Source organism: Schistocerca gregaria, chromosome 7 (assembly GCF_023897955.1).
Source record: "Schistocerca gregaria isolate iqSchGreg1 chromosome 7, iqSchGreg1.2, whole genome shotgun sequence".
NCBI lineage: Eukaryota > Metazoa > Arthropoda > Insecta > Orthoptera > Acrididae > Schistocerca > Schistocerca gregaria.
Window position 1 is genome coordinate 514788244 of NC_064926.1, and position 14176 is coordinate 514802419.

Below are 14176 nucleotides of genomic sequence, written 5' to 3' on the forward strand. Positions count from 1 at the left end.
AGTCAACTTTTTTAAAAGTTTTCTCTGAGGCTACAAATGCCATATTCGTTAGTTTCCCTTTCAAAGGTATCATTACAGGCCACATACTGTCCCGACGTTCGTTGCTTGGAAGCATGTAAATGAGAGGTGGTAGCGCTCTAAATCTGTTACATGCCTTAATAAGTAATAATTGTTTAAGGTGCATTCAAAATACTTTTTACCAGTCTGCATAATTCAAAACAGTTTTCCTTTTCCTAGGATGTTAGTTATGTGATACAAGGAGGACAACATGTTTAAACAGAAAATAAGTGAAGTAAGAAAGTGAGTCATTAAAAAGAAAGAAAAGTAATTAAAAAGTGCATAATCATTTCTTTAATATATTAAGGTAGCCAGTTGGTAAGAGAGATGGATGATATTGCCACCGGTTTTGTCGGTGATTTTTTCTACCACACTGTCACCAGAAACCAGCGGTGTGAGGGGAGGATGATTTACTGATTACCTGGAGAATCGTAAAATCGTTGTTTCTTCAGTATGTACCTAAGTCTCGGAATGGTAGGAGAAAGAGAAATGACAACGCTATGAAGTACATGTTCAACATATCTCATTGCTGATGACATTTTATTACAATTGCCACAGGTCAACATTTGTTGACTGAATCAGAAAGCACGTTAGTTGGGAAGAAACTGTTGCACTTGACCGTAGATTTGTATATTATGAAATACAACTTCGAAAGTTATCCCAATGAGGGTACATCACTTCACATTGTATCAGCAGGTTTGTAATACGCAAGCTTCTCAGATGGGACCGTACGTACAAGGCTAGTAAGGCTAGCGACATGGAAATAATAACGTACTAAAAAGATATATTAACACATTTCTTACATAAAGCTCCCTATCTTACGTTGTTCGTTTTGATGTACATACATTCTATCTGTATGTAAAAGTAATTTTTCTATACACTCTTCTGGATGCCATTTGTTTTAACGTCTTTCTACATACTAGACTGAAAAATGTTAAGCCAGAAATTATATTTAATAATATACTTTAAACGATACGGAATCGTACTTTTAATTTAACATTATTAATTTGTTGTTGCTGGGATAAATGGATTTTGACATTAGGATGAGAAAGAAAGAATGTTTCAATATGTGCTACATTAACATTTATTTATCAGAAGTACAGCATTAACAGACCACTTTCTTAAATTTAGACTTGTCCACTTCAGTGTGATTACTGACGACTTCCCATATCAGCTCCATCAACTCGTCGCTAGGTTCCTTGACAGTTGTGAAGATTTGAGCCATTTCTGTAACATAAACGTTCGCGTTATGCAATTTTGCACTTGCGAATTGTCGGACAGGATTAAAAGTATCATGAATCTTTACAGAATATGCAAATGCTGCAGATTATCGTAGATTTCCTGACAACAACTGAATTTAATGAATAAGATTGCAGACTGGTGTTAATGCCGGGTAGAATACACTAAAATTACACAATAATGCTTTCCAATATTTCAGCTAAATTATACCACAACGTCTGTGGAAGTTAGAAATCATTAACTGAAAATAGGCTTGGAAGGTAAAAAGTAGAACTTAAATTTTAACTTCTTGTTGACGAGAAGTTTATTAGAGTCCGAGCATAAGCACGGACAGGGGAAGAAATGGAAACGTAATCGGCAGAGTCTGTTTCAAATTAATTATTCCCAGAATTTCATTTAAGATATTTAGGGTGATCTAATAATATGAATGGCAGGATGTTGATTTGAACCAGCACGCTAGCAGAAGAGTGTCCATACTCTTTCCACTGCTCGTCTCCGTCAGCGAAACTGCTCGGAAGAACAATACCGAATGTGGCATGACAGTATCAACAAAATCATAAGACAAGAGACGCTTCCTGCCGTGTATGTGCCACAACTGGAAATAGTGTTACTACTATACTAAGCTTAAATGGGGATAACTTCAGCAGGCAATGAAAATAATGCACAGTTTGGCTCATCATGGGAAAAAATATATGTATGGTGGTACAAAAAGATACGGACAAACTTTCAGGAAACATTCCTCACACACAAATAAAGAAAAGATGTTATGTGGACATGTGTCCGGAATCGCTTAATTTCCATGTTAGAGCTCATTTTAGTTACGTCAGTATGTACTGTGCGTTCTCGATTCACCGCCAGTTGGCCCAATTGAAGGACGGTGATGTTGACTTCGGTGCTTGTGTTGACATGCGACAGATTTTCTGTGAACGTTTGGGCAGGCATTGTTGGTGATGTCTTGATTGGGCCCCATGTTCTTCCACCTACGCTCAATGGAGCACGTTATCGTGATTTCATACGCGATACTCTATCTGTGCTGCTAGAACATGTGCCTTTACAAGTTCGACACATCATGTGGTACATGCACGATGGAGCTCCTGCACATTTCAGTCGAAGTGTTCGTACACTTCTCAACAACAGATTCGGTGACCGATGGATTGGTAGAGGCCGACCAATTCCATGGCCTCCACGCTGTCCTGACCTCAACCCTCATGCCTTTGATTTATGGGGGCATTTGAAAGCTCTTGTCTACGCAACCCCGGTACCAAATGTAGAGACTCTTCGTGCTCGTATTGTAGACGGCTGTGATAAAATACGCCATTATCCAGAGCTGCATCAGCGCATCAGGGATTCCATACGACGGAGAGTGGATCCATGTATCCGCGCTAACGGAGGACATTTTGGACATTTCCTGTAACAAAGTGTTTGAATTCACGCTGGTACGTCCTGTTGCTGTGTGTTTCCATTCTATGATCAATGTGATTTGAAGAGAAGTAATAAAATGAGCTCTACCGTGGAAAGTAAGCGTCTCCGGACACATGTCCACATGACATATTTTCTTTCTTTGTGTGTGAGGAATGTTTCCTGATTTTGGCCGTACCTTTTTGTAACACACACACATATAAGTTCAAGGACTTGTTTTTTGGTAGTGTTCACCTTTATGAAGCTGAGAAAAATGTACGGTAGACGATAGAAAATTCTATTGCAAATACAACTTAAAACATTGAGTAGTGAGACGGACACAGAATCACTGCAGCAATATTTTTTTCACTTCACCCTCACACACCGAAATGAGAAACTATTGTCATAGCTCGTTCATGACGCACAAAATATTGCAGAGGTTGTTAGAGGAAGTAGATGCAAGAGACTAACCATATCCCAGAAAGCAGTAGTGGTCCATGATGAAATCCTCGTGCGAGTACACTACATTATATGGTCCGCTCAGTAGAGATTCCCCTGGAAAAAGAGGAAAATATTTATCAACTCATACACATGTGTACAGATCGTGCCAGTTAGAATTACTGTTTACTGCGACATCTATGTCTAGCTCCTCCAGAGGAATAAGGTAAAGAAAAATTAGTTTGTTCCGGTGTAAGAGTAATGAGTGTGCCCTCTGCTATCAACAAAAATATGCCTCTACACGTCTGTGAGAAAACTAGCTTACATTTTTGGAAGTATGAATTTGCACTTACATACGCCTTCATAGACCTTGTCCAGCTTGTTTCCAGTGACAGACACATAGCTGTTCAGAGGAAAGCTGAAAAAAAGAAAGAACAGAACAAGTTAGTGGAATGTTTCTACCATGCTCATGCGTATTTACTGACATCGCTGTGCTAAAATCTGGGAATGTTTCTAGGATGCAGCCTTTACATTGAAATCAGCACTAACGATTTCCGAAGTCGCTCCAGCCAGTGCTGCACACAACCCGTGTTGCATTTCTTTCTGTATGATGGTTATAGTGTGTTTACGAAGTTTTTCCAAGCAGCTGCGTTACAGGTGTAAAAATTGAAAATTCCGGGAGAAGACCAATTGGCTCTCTCAAGACTTCACATAATTCGGAATATTTTAGACATATTCCGGAGGCAATGGAAGCAGTAGACGCTCTAGCAAAGTATACTTCGTAAGTCATAAGTGTCATCCTTTCCCTAACCAGAACTACTTGCAGTGCAGGTTGTTCCATAGAAACATAATGACGAGAGCTGAAAAACCGAAAGCATGTTAAATATTAATACGCAATTCCCTTATGAAAGGATTGCCTCTTTCTTATTTCTGACGTTTAACTTGAAAATAGCAGCATATTCCTTACAATATAACTTCAAACCGCTGAGAGAACTAGAAAAATAAATACCCAGACTGAAAATTTCTGACAGATTAAAAATTTTAATATACAAACTGGAACTTCCTGACATATTATAACTGTACTACATCGCTGCTACTACAAAGTATGTGGACTGTTTTGAAAGTATGACATTCATCAAGTAACAATAATATTTGTCCAATCCGTCAGGGTAGATGTATATCTCGGTAACGACTAAAACCCTTTTTTATTGAAAATGATTTTATTACGTTGAAGGAATAAGTATCAACATGTGGTTCAATATCTCCAGTGTCACAGAAATTATTTACATTGGTATAGATTTGTATCTCCCTTGCTTCCAGTGGAAAGCATTATTTTCCGTCACTAACGAATGAAGCTCTCCCAAGAAAAGAGGTTAATTGTCCCTTATTTACCGTGATCCAACAGAATCCAAGCATTGTAACCAGCGTACACACGATATTTAACCTACAGCAGGGTAACCTAGTGACTTACAGAGGCGCTTTGCTGAAGTTGCCAGTGAGGTACATCTCGGTGTCGCTCTCCCCAGGAGACTGGACGTACGTGACGCAGCCCAGGTCAAACAGGCCGGGTACCTGGTACTGGTACTGCTGGTACCACGGCTTCTCCTCCTATGGTTCCACAGCGGAGTTTGTAAGTACAGTGTTCACAGCATGTGACGATAAATAGTCTAGTGTACAAATTGGAGGGTTTAACCGCTGATTCAGTGAAACTTAATGTTAAAGACTAAAATAAGCTTCACCGCAAGTTGACTAGAGGTTAAAACAAAACTCAACAGACAAAAATGGGGAATGATTTAACTACGCCAATACAACTGAAGTATATATACATATGTAACATTACAGCAAGGCTGAGGTATACGTTACACTGTCTCTGTTTAGAGTATCATATACATAAAGAAAATCGTAATTTGAGTAACAAATTGCTGTGAATTCAGGAAGTTTCTGCCTTAAGGTTTTAGTTAGTTCTATTACGGGGAAGATCTCTCAGAATACGTTACCCTAATTTAGGGCAATTACTTTTCTACTGTTACACGTTAACTACGAATCTTATTTCCTCCTGCCCTAAAGACACTAAAAGACTGCTTTTAACAAGATGTAAAGTATTCATAAGTACAATATATGTAAGTTTGTACGATACCCTTTCTCTGCTGCTGCTGTTAACTTACGGTAGTCATGTAGAACGTCTCAGTGGAGGCAGCTGGCAGTACACAGCCCACACTCTCTGTGGAAGCACCCTTTGCCAGCAACGGCAACACCAGGAGTAGCAGCGAAAACATCTGTCGTCAAAGATGACACTGTTTATAGAAATTGATGGAATATAAGATAAGTGTGGTGATTCAGCTGTCCCTACCTATGGGTTTTATGAAAGCCACAATGCCTTCAAAAAGTACACTCGAGACACTCTTATTCTCTCACTTCCTACGCGCAAACTGTTATTCCTGCGGAAAAATTGAGCAACACATTTTTTTAGGAAATTTAATGCAGCTAAATTTTGCCTTCTGATAAGCTTCCGCTGGAAGGCACAGTTTTTGAGTTACTAAAAATAAACTGTGTTCGAACACCACTTTTGTACGTATTTCCCTAATAAATCGAAAATTTCGGTATCTAGCGAAAACGTATCCCTTTTTCGTATAAGTACACTCACGTTTCTACAAAAAGGTCCTGTCTTCTTGGATGTAGGACTAATAGTTTGAACGTAGCGAGCAAAAGAATATGAAAACTGGCACGTGATATTCAATGCGTTACGGATTACATGGGTAGGGGTAGCTGAATCATTCCGTGTATGTTGTAATTTTAGCATTTGTCGTTATGTAGCAAAAGAAGCTGTTCGTTGCTCCAGGTAAAAACAAACATTAGATGGTTCAATTGGCTTTGAGCACTATGGGACTTAACATCTTAGGTCATCAGTCCCCTAGAACTTAGAACTACTTAAACCTAACTAACCTAAGGACATCACACACAACCATGCCCGAGGCAGGATTCGAACCTGCGACCGTAGCAGTCTCGTGGTTCCGCCTGCAGCGCCTGGAACTGCACGACCACCGAGGCCGGCCAAATATTAGAGTTTATGATGATTGGAATGTCAACAAATTACGTCTCGAATAAATCCATACTGTAAGGACATAGATAATATGTTCACACAACAAGTGATTAAAGATTAAGAAGGTCAACACGGAATTAAAGTAGTGCCGTCTTTTCTGCGACAAGGGAACTCCCTGCTAAATCAGTAGCGAGCTGCAAAATGAACTTGAGAAGAGGCAGTACGCTGGTAAACATCAGTCACTACGTCTTTAGCAAAGAGGTTTCAGATGGCATTCTGAGTCTATGGTAGCACTGGACACATTATGGTGTTCAGAGCGGGTACTGGAACATCCCATTCTTACCCACAGACCCACGTCCGATTTCGTCATATGTAAGACGGATAGACACTGAACTGTAGTACTGGTTGTGGAGCTTTCTCCGTCGACAGTGCAAAGCCCATTGCTGAGGGGTGGACGGAAGGTACTAAAGTCATTGCACAACTGTCCACTGCCCACATACTACAAACCCTGCAGACTCGTTAAATGCTCTCGTTGGCTTAAGAGAAGCAACAATTTCTATTACAGAATTCGATACATTTCAATGCGTCCTGGAGGGTATACGTCGTGGCTGGTCTAAACCTAGATGTATCGCGTTTTACGAGCAGCAATCTTAACTGTTATGCTATATGAGTATTCATCCGTCTTAGAATAAGATCTTACTTATCAGTGACACTTCGTAAGCGGCAACCAGAGTTTCTCACAGTGGTTATGTAACAATTCCAGCACCTAGGAAAAAGTTGTTGTAGAGAATTGTGGTTTTTCCTGGATTAGAAATACCAATAAATTAAATTAATTTCGTTGAAATGAAATAAATGCAGTCACTTAAGTTGAAATCAGTGAATGTGTAATGAGATGAAATGAAATCAGATGCAGGCGTTCAGAAATGCTGGTTCTGAGTACCAGTTTGACACTGTATTCATTAGTTACGACATCTTCATCACACTGGAGTTTAATGTTTTCTGAATGCATTTTGATTATATCATTTTATACCAGTGTCATTGAGCCCAGCTCCTTGTTTCATGAAACAATGGTATTGATTAGACACTACAACAGTAAACGCTAACCTCACAGTCTGCATTCATAGATGGAACAGAGAACTTCAATGAAGTGTGACGTTATTGATATAACTGATGTAACAGTAGGTCTCAGTTCCAACGTCCTGAAAACGGCCTGATCAGCGAGGTTTTATTCCACGAGGTTCTGTCCACGCACATTGATTCCACACGCCCAGAAAACGACCAATCACACTTCATGAACACAGTGCACGTCTGCGTTGAAGAACACTGTCTGTCACCTTCCTGTCAGGCTCATTCGCTTCATCTGTAGCCCATCGAATTTTTCAAACGCATAGTTGGATGAATTCTTGTCCAACATTGTTCTCCTAAAACAACAGTGTTAATATGCTATGGACTCACATAAAGAAAAGGGAACAGCCTCCTCAGACGTTTCCATGACCAGACGTTTATTGATTGCGATTACGGAATATATGTGCTTGAACACCGTTCCTTAGTTTAACAATGTGTATCGGGGGAAAATAACTAGACTGCTTACTTAGAGTAATTCTTGCTTTTTTCTAATTTCCATTTTAATATGCTGAATGTATTGTGATTAGTCGTTGTAATGTGTTTTTCTGTTAATAATTTTATTTTACATATTTCGTCTGCAACTAGAATTATTTTAAATCTCCAAAGCAAATATCCTGGAAGAAACCGGCTCCCACTCTATTGAACATGTTTCGGAGACACCTAATACACGTCACATACTTGTGCTGGTTAGTTAACGTACGTTGTTATTACTATAACTATATTGCTAAATGGTTCAAGTGGTGCTCAATCCAAGTGGAGAGTTTGACTATCCAACTGCTTCCAGGGGAACTTCAAGGGGCATCCTAGCTTTTTGGCCGAAATAAAAAATTTAATACGCAGTCATAATCTACTATTGAGAGGAATAATCTTGCATTAAGGGCTTAACTGCCTGAGTCAAATAAAAAGTTATAAAATGTGTATATGTCTCTACCCGAGATAACAGACGGTGTGTAGATTACCCAGACGACATTCATCCAGTATCTGTGATATCGGAACACTTATTGAGTTCCACATTTCCGCCACTGGTGTGCTAAAACGGCAGCCTCAAACATGACGTTTTAGTTTTTTACTTCTTTGTCACTACCTTTACTCGCAACACATTCTGCAGATGGTATCCACATGTACCAAGCAAAGTAGGTGACATGTGCTATCATTATGCGACTTGTGGTTCAGGAGATACGACAATTTATTAGTAGGAGCTCGATTCCTTAAATAGTCGGCAGTGGGATTTACTAGTTGTGAAATTTTCTACTTTGCAAACATTAACTATAGTTGTGAAATTTTCTACTTCGCAAACATTAACTATCACACGGTAAATAGTTATAGATTGTTGGAGTTTACTCTTCTAAATAACAGGTAACCCCCTGTTTCTAATTAGTAGTTAATATTCACTTTCTACAGAGGGCACAGTAAATGCAACTTTTTTCAAAAATCGGAGGAGTATGTGTTAGATGTTTGATTACTTACGGCTGTTCCGTGTGGGTTGTCGTTGTATGACAACCAGGGACTGCGTCTCCCTTAAATACGATTCTGTTCAAGGCTGCCTGGGACCGAACTTGTATCAGAGGCACCTATGTACACTGTGAAAGCAGTAGACAAAGTGATACTTAATTACTTCTTAATACGTAGAACCAGATGCTAATCTGCTGAACAAACAACGACATGTGACACATCTGGGAGCTTTCTTATTTTTGGCACATGTGAAAGTCTAATACGAAAGCGAGTCACAAGGCACGTCGATTAATTTCAAGTGCCAATGATAAAATACATTTGAATAGTGTTTCTTACATAAATGAAAATTAGTAAAATATATGCAGTTTGAACTATAATCGATGTAGTTTTTCTAAGTAACGAAGTTTTTATTGAAGGAAAAAAATCTATTCACTACACAGGAATTATGAGTGTATTTAGTTATATTTCATATCTCGCTTCATATTAACAGATATCTGTTGATTCCTATTTGACGATAATTGGGACGTTTTGTAGGGCATTTTACAGTAACTACCGTTCCGTCTGCTTATCCTGGATAGCATCCTCAGAGAACACGATGCTAGATGATTTTCAGACTTTAGCAAGCCCAACCAGCCGAGCTTAAACAGAACAGAAATATTGAAATTTGAAATATTGTTGCTGTTAACTGATATTCGTTCTGTCTCAAGTAAGCAGAAGACTGTGTCGAAGAAGTGACTTACTGCAATAAGGTTCGTGGAAACATTTGATATTGTAGTGGCTTTCCTTTCCAGTATTCGGCAATTATTGCGATTTTCTTACAGTGGCACAGTTCTAGCGGATCGTAACGGGACAGACTGTTCACAGTCAGAACCAGGTTTGTTTGATATAAGGTAGGATGGTCTGAGATGCACACTGCATGTGATCTTAGATAAACAGTGGAGGTATGGATTTTTGAAGTAATTGTATCTCTGCATCGACACTGAACCTTATTGTTTGTAAAATCGGTGTTACTCCTTTACATTACATCAAGTACATTGCTCATGATTTCATCATTCCATTCATTCTGCATGTCAAAGTTTGTTAAATGTCGAGATAGAGCTGTATATGTATTGGATCATGTACTAAAGTACAGCGCGCTGCGTTCTACTAAGACCATTTGGTACATCAATTGTTTCTTGGATTCTGAAGATTGCCCCCATCTGAAGCCAGGCATACATATTGAAGCTATCTGTGCTGTGTTCCCAGATGGCAACCTCACGGTTGCTCAGAGCCGAAGCTAAATGGTCGTACTTAAGTCAGGGTGCTATGTTGCCCAATGGTAATTGCCCGTATCTTGGAATCTTGCTGTTCACCAAATCTGAAGTCAAGGACAGGTAATGAAGCTGAGGGTTCCAGTATTACTACGTGGTAATGGCATACGTCCCCCATTTCTTGGAACCTACGGGTCCATCAGATCCTAAGCACATGTACAGGAATTGTGTGTAATATCATCCGACTTAGTATCTGTGTATGTCCTACGTTAATGGGACTTGGTGCTTCTCCATATCTGAAGCGGTGTAAATGTATTGTAGTTTAGGGTGCTTGTGTTCCTCCAAGGTAGTAGTATATGGCACCCACTTATTGGAAACTTGAGTTTCAGCATATCTGAAGGAACGGCCACACATAGAAATTCAGATTTTTGTGGTATTCTATCCACTGGGATCTCAGAAATCACCATAATAGAAGAAAGGTGCAGGTATTAGTGTTCAGAGGTCCTGTTTTCCTGGATGACGAATTGTGTACGTCACGCATGTCTTGGAATCGCTTGGCTCCCCAAATCTGAAGCCAACTCCAGAACAGAAACTCAGGATGCTGTTCACGTCTGTAGCTACTCGGTAGGTCCGAAGTTTCTTGGAGTCTCATGTTCCACTGGCTTAGAAGTAGGGTGCGTGTACAGAAGATCATTTTGCTGTGATGTCCCATGCTTATATGGTACATCCACTGTTTCTTGAAACCTCTTTGTTCACCATACATGAAGCATCCACCTCTACTGACGTTTCTGGTGCTGTTTTACTCGATGGTAACTGATTACAACCCCTATGTTTTGGAAACGGACTCTTCAATAGCCTTGCAACCGGGCACACGTACTGAGGTAACGGTGTTATTGTTTGTATCGTAATTGAGTACACCTCTTTTGTTCAAATACTGTGGTTCACAAGGGTAAAGACAGGCACACAGCGAAGTTCAGTGTGTCTTTTTGCTCCATGACAGCTGTGTACGTCTACCATTTGTTGGAACGTAATGGTTCACCAGATGCGAAATCAGGTGCACCCGCGAAAGTTCAGGGTGCAGTGTTTCTACATTGTTAAATTGATATGTAGATCGTCTGCTAGGACTTTGCAATTAATCAGGTCCAAAGACAACTGTTGTCTCGAGAATGCACATTATGTAACGTTTTGGGACTTATGTAGGTTACAGCATATTATGATGTAATGTTTCTCGAAGTGTTATTCAGTTCTGTGTGTCAGTAGTAATGAGATAGATAAGAATGTTAGATGTTCATCGCTATCTGAACTTTGAAAGTACAGAAAGGCAAACAGTAAAAGTCAAGCAGCGCTATGGCCTCTGAGCTAACTTATCGATATGTTGTCGTGTTGGTACAGGCTCAACCAGTATCAAGGAAGAGTTACTGACACAGGAGAGGCAATCAAACCAGCCAGAATGCAGGTCACCCAGAAAGAAAACTAGATCGGAGAGATCGCGATTAAGGAATGGTGCCTCATTCTGTCAGCTACTACAAAGCTAAAATAAATACGGTTCGTTGGTAGCACCGAGGATCCAAGCCGCTGTGCGATTCGATGTGACACACCAAGGGCGCCTATTGCTACTCGAAAGGGCAGCGAACGCCCCCGTCATAAAGTGATTCTGTAATCGCCTGTTTTGCTTTACGGGAAGTCCAGTGATGCTTAACTTATCACTGAACTTAGCATTTATAAATTACTTTGTAGCAAACGTAATGCAATTCACTCGTAGTAAATAGTCTCGTAAGTACATTTTCCGGCCCAATGTTGTATTATAATTTTAGTTATTTGTAGTCTTTGCTGGTTATTAGTTCAAGTGCACGTTTAAGGTCAATAACAGGTGGACTCCCGTACACTGGAATGACTCCGAGTAATAAGTTAAAGTAAAGTATTATACTGCGCACAACGTAAACTGCCGCCTATGAAACAGCATCAGGAAGGATACCCAATAACGAAATGTTACAATAGAAAAATACATAATTAAATTTGTAGATGATGTGATACTGAATAGGGTGCGAAGTTTCCTACTTAGAGCTGCCACCTCCGGCATCTACAGTGGCTCTGAGATGACACTTACGGGTGCATCATTCCATTGTGTTAACAGGGTGACTGCCTCAGCTATGTTTTTCGCAAGTGATCAGCCATACACATATCCCTGTACAGTACTGTTAGCTCCTTTGTCATTTTACTTCTGCTTTAATACCTGAAGAAGCACGTCTCACTCTTTCCCAATTGTATTAAGGCGTGTGAGATAATGTGATTGTGAAAGCGAATGACAGTCAGTTGGAAATAAGTGCATGAGTTTCGTTTTGTAGGGTCCTTTCTCACAATGTGAAACAGTTTAGAAGTTTTATCCACAATTGTTTGTTTTAAAATCTGTCAGGGATCTGAGATCCTCTACGGTGAGTGCCAATAAGGTAAAAAAAAATAACATGCGTCATTTCATGCCGTTTCGACTGTATGTCAAAATTCAACAATCATGGCAGCTGGCTAGCGATGGGGTGCATGTGACTTCGTGACTCTTGACCACACGGTCAAAAATTTACGAAGCGCCGTAGATAACGCTGAGACATGTGGGGCCACAAATGTTGGCAAATACCCTAAAAATAGATGACAAAGTTACGAACTTGTAGCGTGCTGCAGGTGAAAAACAGGTCTGCAAATTGTCTTAACAAGTTTGAAACAAATGGTTGTAACTTTGTCATAATTTTCATTTAGCAGTAGCTATTATTTATTCCTTGACGGTGACTAGATTCGGACCCCTGTCCTGTACAAACAATCCGTGCTGTATGTATGACAAACAGGCTTCAGCCCATGTACAGGGACTGCCTTTGCAGTAATAAAAGCTGCATTGGGCGAACATAACAACAGCAAATTACACCAAGTAAGATGGACCTATCCTACGTGGACTTATTATGTGTTGTTAATTCGACAGGATGCCGCTTTGATTGCTGCAGTGGCAGTTACTGTACATGAGCTGTCGCCTGTTTGTCACACTTAGTACACGGATGGTCAGGAAACGGTCTCGCGTATCCGAAACTAGTCACCATCAAGAAATAAAAATATAGCTACTGCTCAATTCAACTTATGATGAAGCTACAACCATTCTCTTCAATGGATAACAAATAAAAAAGGGATGTCATAACGCGATGTAACTCTATGTACCGATAGAGCCTATCGGTTTGTTGCACCTGACCATCCCAAAACAAATAAAATATCCGCGTCAGTGTGGCTAGTGGCCCAAGTGTGCGACGTCACCGTGACAGGCTCATGGTTCGATTCTTGCGCCTTAAAAGCAGTATTTTTGCATTATTTTACATATTTACGCGTTAAGATTTATGTGTTAACACCCCTCCCCCCCCCCTCTCCCCATGAACAATGGACCTGGCCGTTGGTGGGGAGGCTTGCGTGCCTCAGCGATACATATGCCGTAACGTAGGTGCAACCACAACGGAGGGATATCTGCTGAGAGGCAAGACAAACGTCTGGTTCCTGAAGAGGGGCAGCAGCCTTTTCAGTAGTTGCAAGGGCAACTGTCTGAATGATTGACTGATCTGGCCTTGTAACATTAACCAAAACGGCCTTGCTGTACTGGGACTGTGAACGGATGAAAGCAAGGGGAAACTAAAACCGTAATTTTTACCGAGGACATGCAGCTTCACTGTATGGTTAAATGATGATGGCGTCCTCTTGGGTAAAATAATCCGAAGGTAAAATACCATTCGGATCTTCGGGCGGGGCCTACTCACGAGGACGTTGTTATCAGAAGAAAGAAAACTGGTGTTCTACGGATCTGAGCGTGGAATGTCAGATCCCTTAATCGGGCAGGTAGGTTAGAAAATTTAAAAAGGGAAATGTATAGGTTAAAGTTAGTGAAGTTCGGTGGCGGGAGGAACAAGACATCTGGTCATGTGAATACGGGGTTATAAATACAAAATCAAATAGGAGTAAAGCATGAGTAGGTTTAATAATGAATAAGAAAATAGGAATGCGGGTAAGCTACTACAAACAGCATAGTGAACGAATTATTATGGTCAAGATAGATACGAAGCCAACGATTACCACAATAGTACAAGTTTATATGCCAATTAGCTCCGCAGATGACGAAGAGATTGACGAAATGTATGATGAGATAAAATAAAATTAT

At 40.1% G+C, this 14176-nt stretch overlaps 1 protein-coding gene across 1 annotated transcript in view; it reads right to left on the bottom strand.

The window, feature by feature from the left end:
* Window positions 1–1123: 1123 nt before the first annotated feature.
* Window positions 1124–14176, bottom strand: part of LOC126281298 (uncharacterized) — a 57114-nt gene continuing 44061 nt past the window's right edge. The window contains exons 3-6 of the mRNA XM_049980131.1: window positions 4604–4740; window positions 3486–3550; window positions 3166–3249; window positions 1124–1284 (exon numbers count right to left, since the gene is read on the bottom strand). Coding sequence (XP_049836088.1) covers window positions 1163–1284; window positions 3166–3249; window positions 3486–3550; window positions 4604–4740 — 408 coding nt within the window. The 3' untranslated portion in view covers window positions 1124–1162. The remainder of the gene's footprint in view (window positions 1285–3165; window positions 3250–3485; window positions 3551–4603; window positions 4741–14176) is intronic.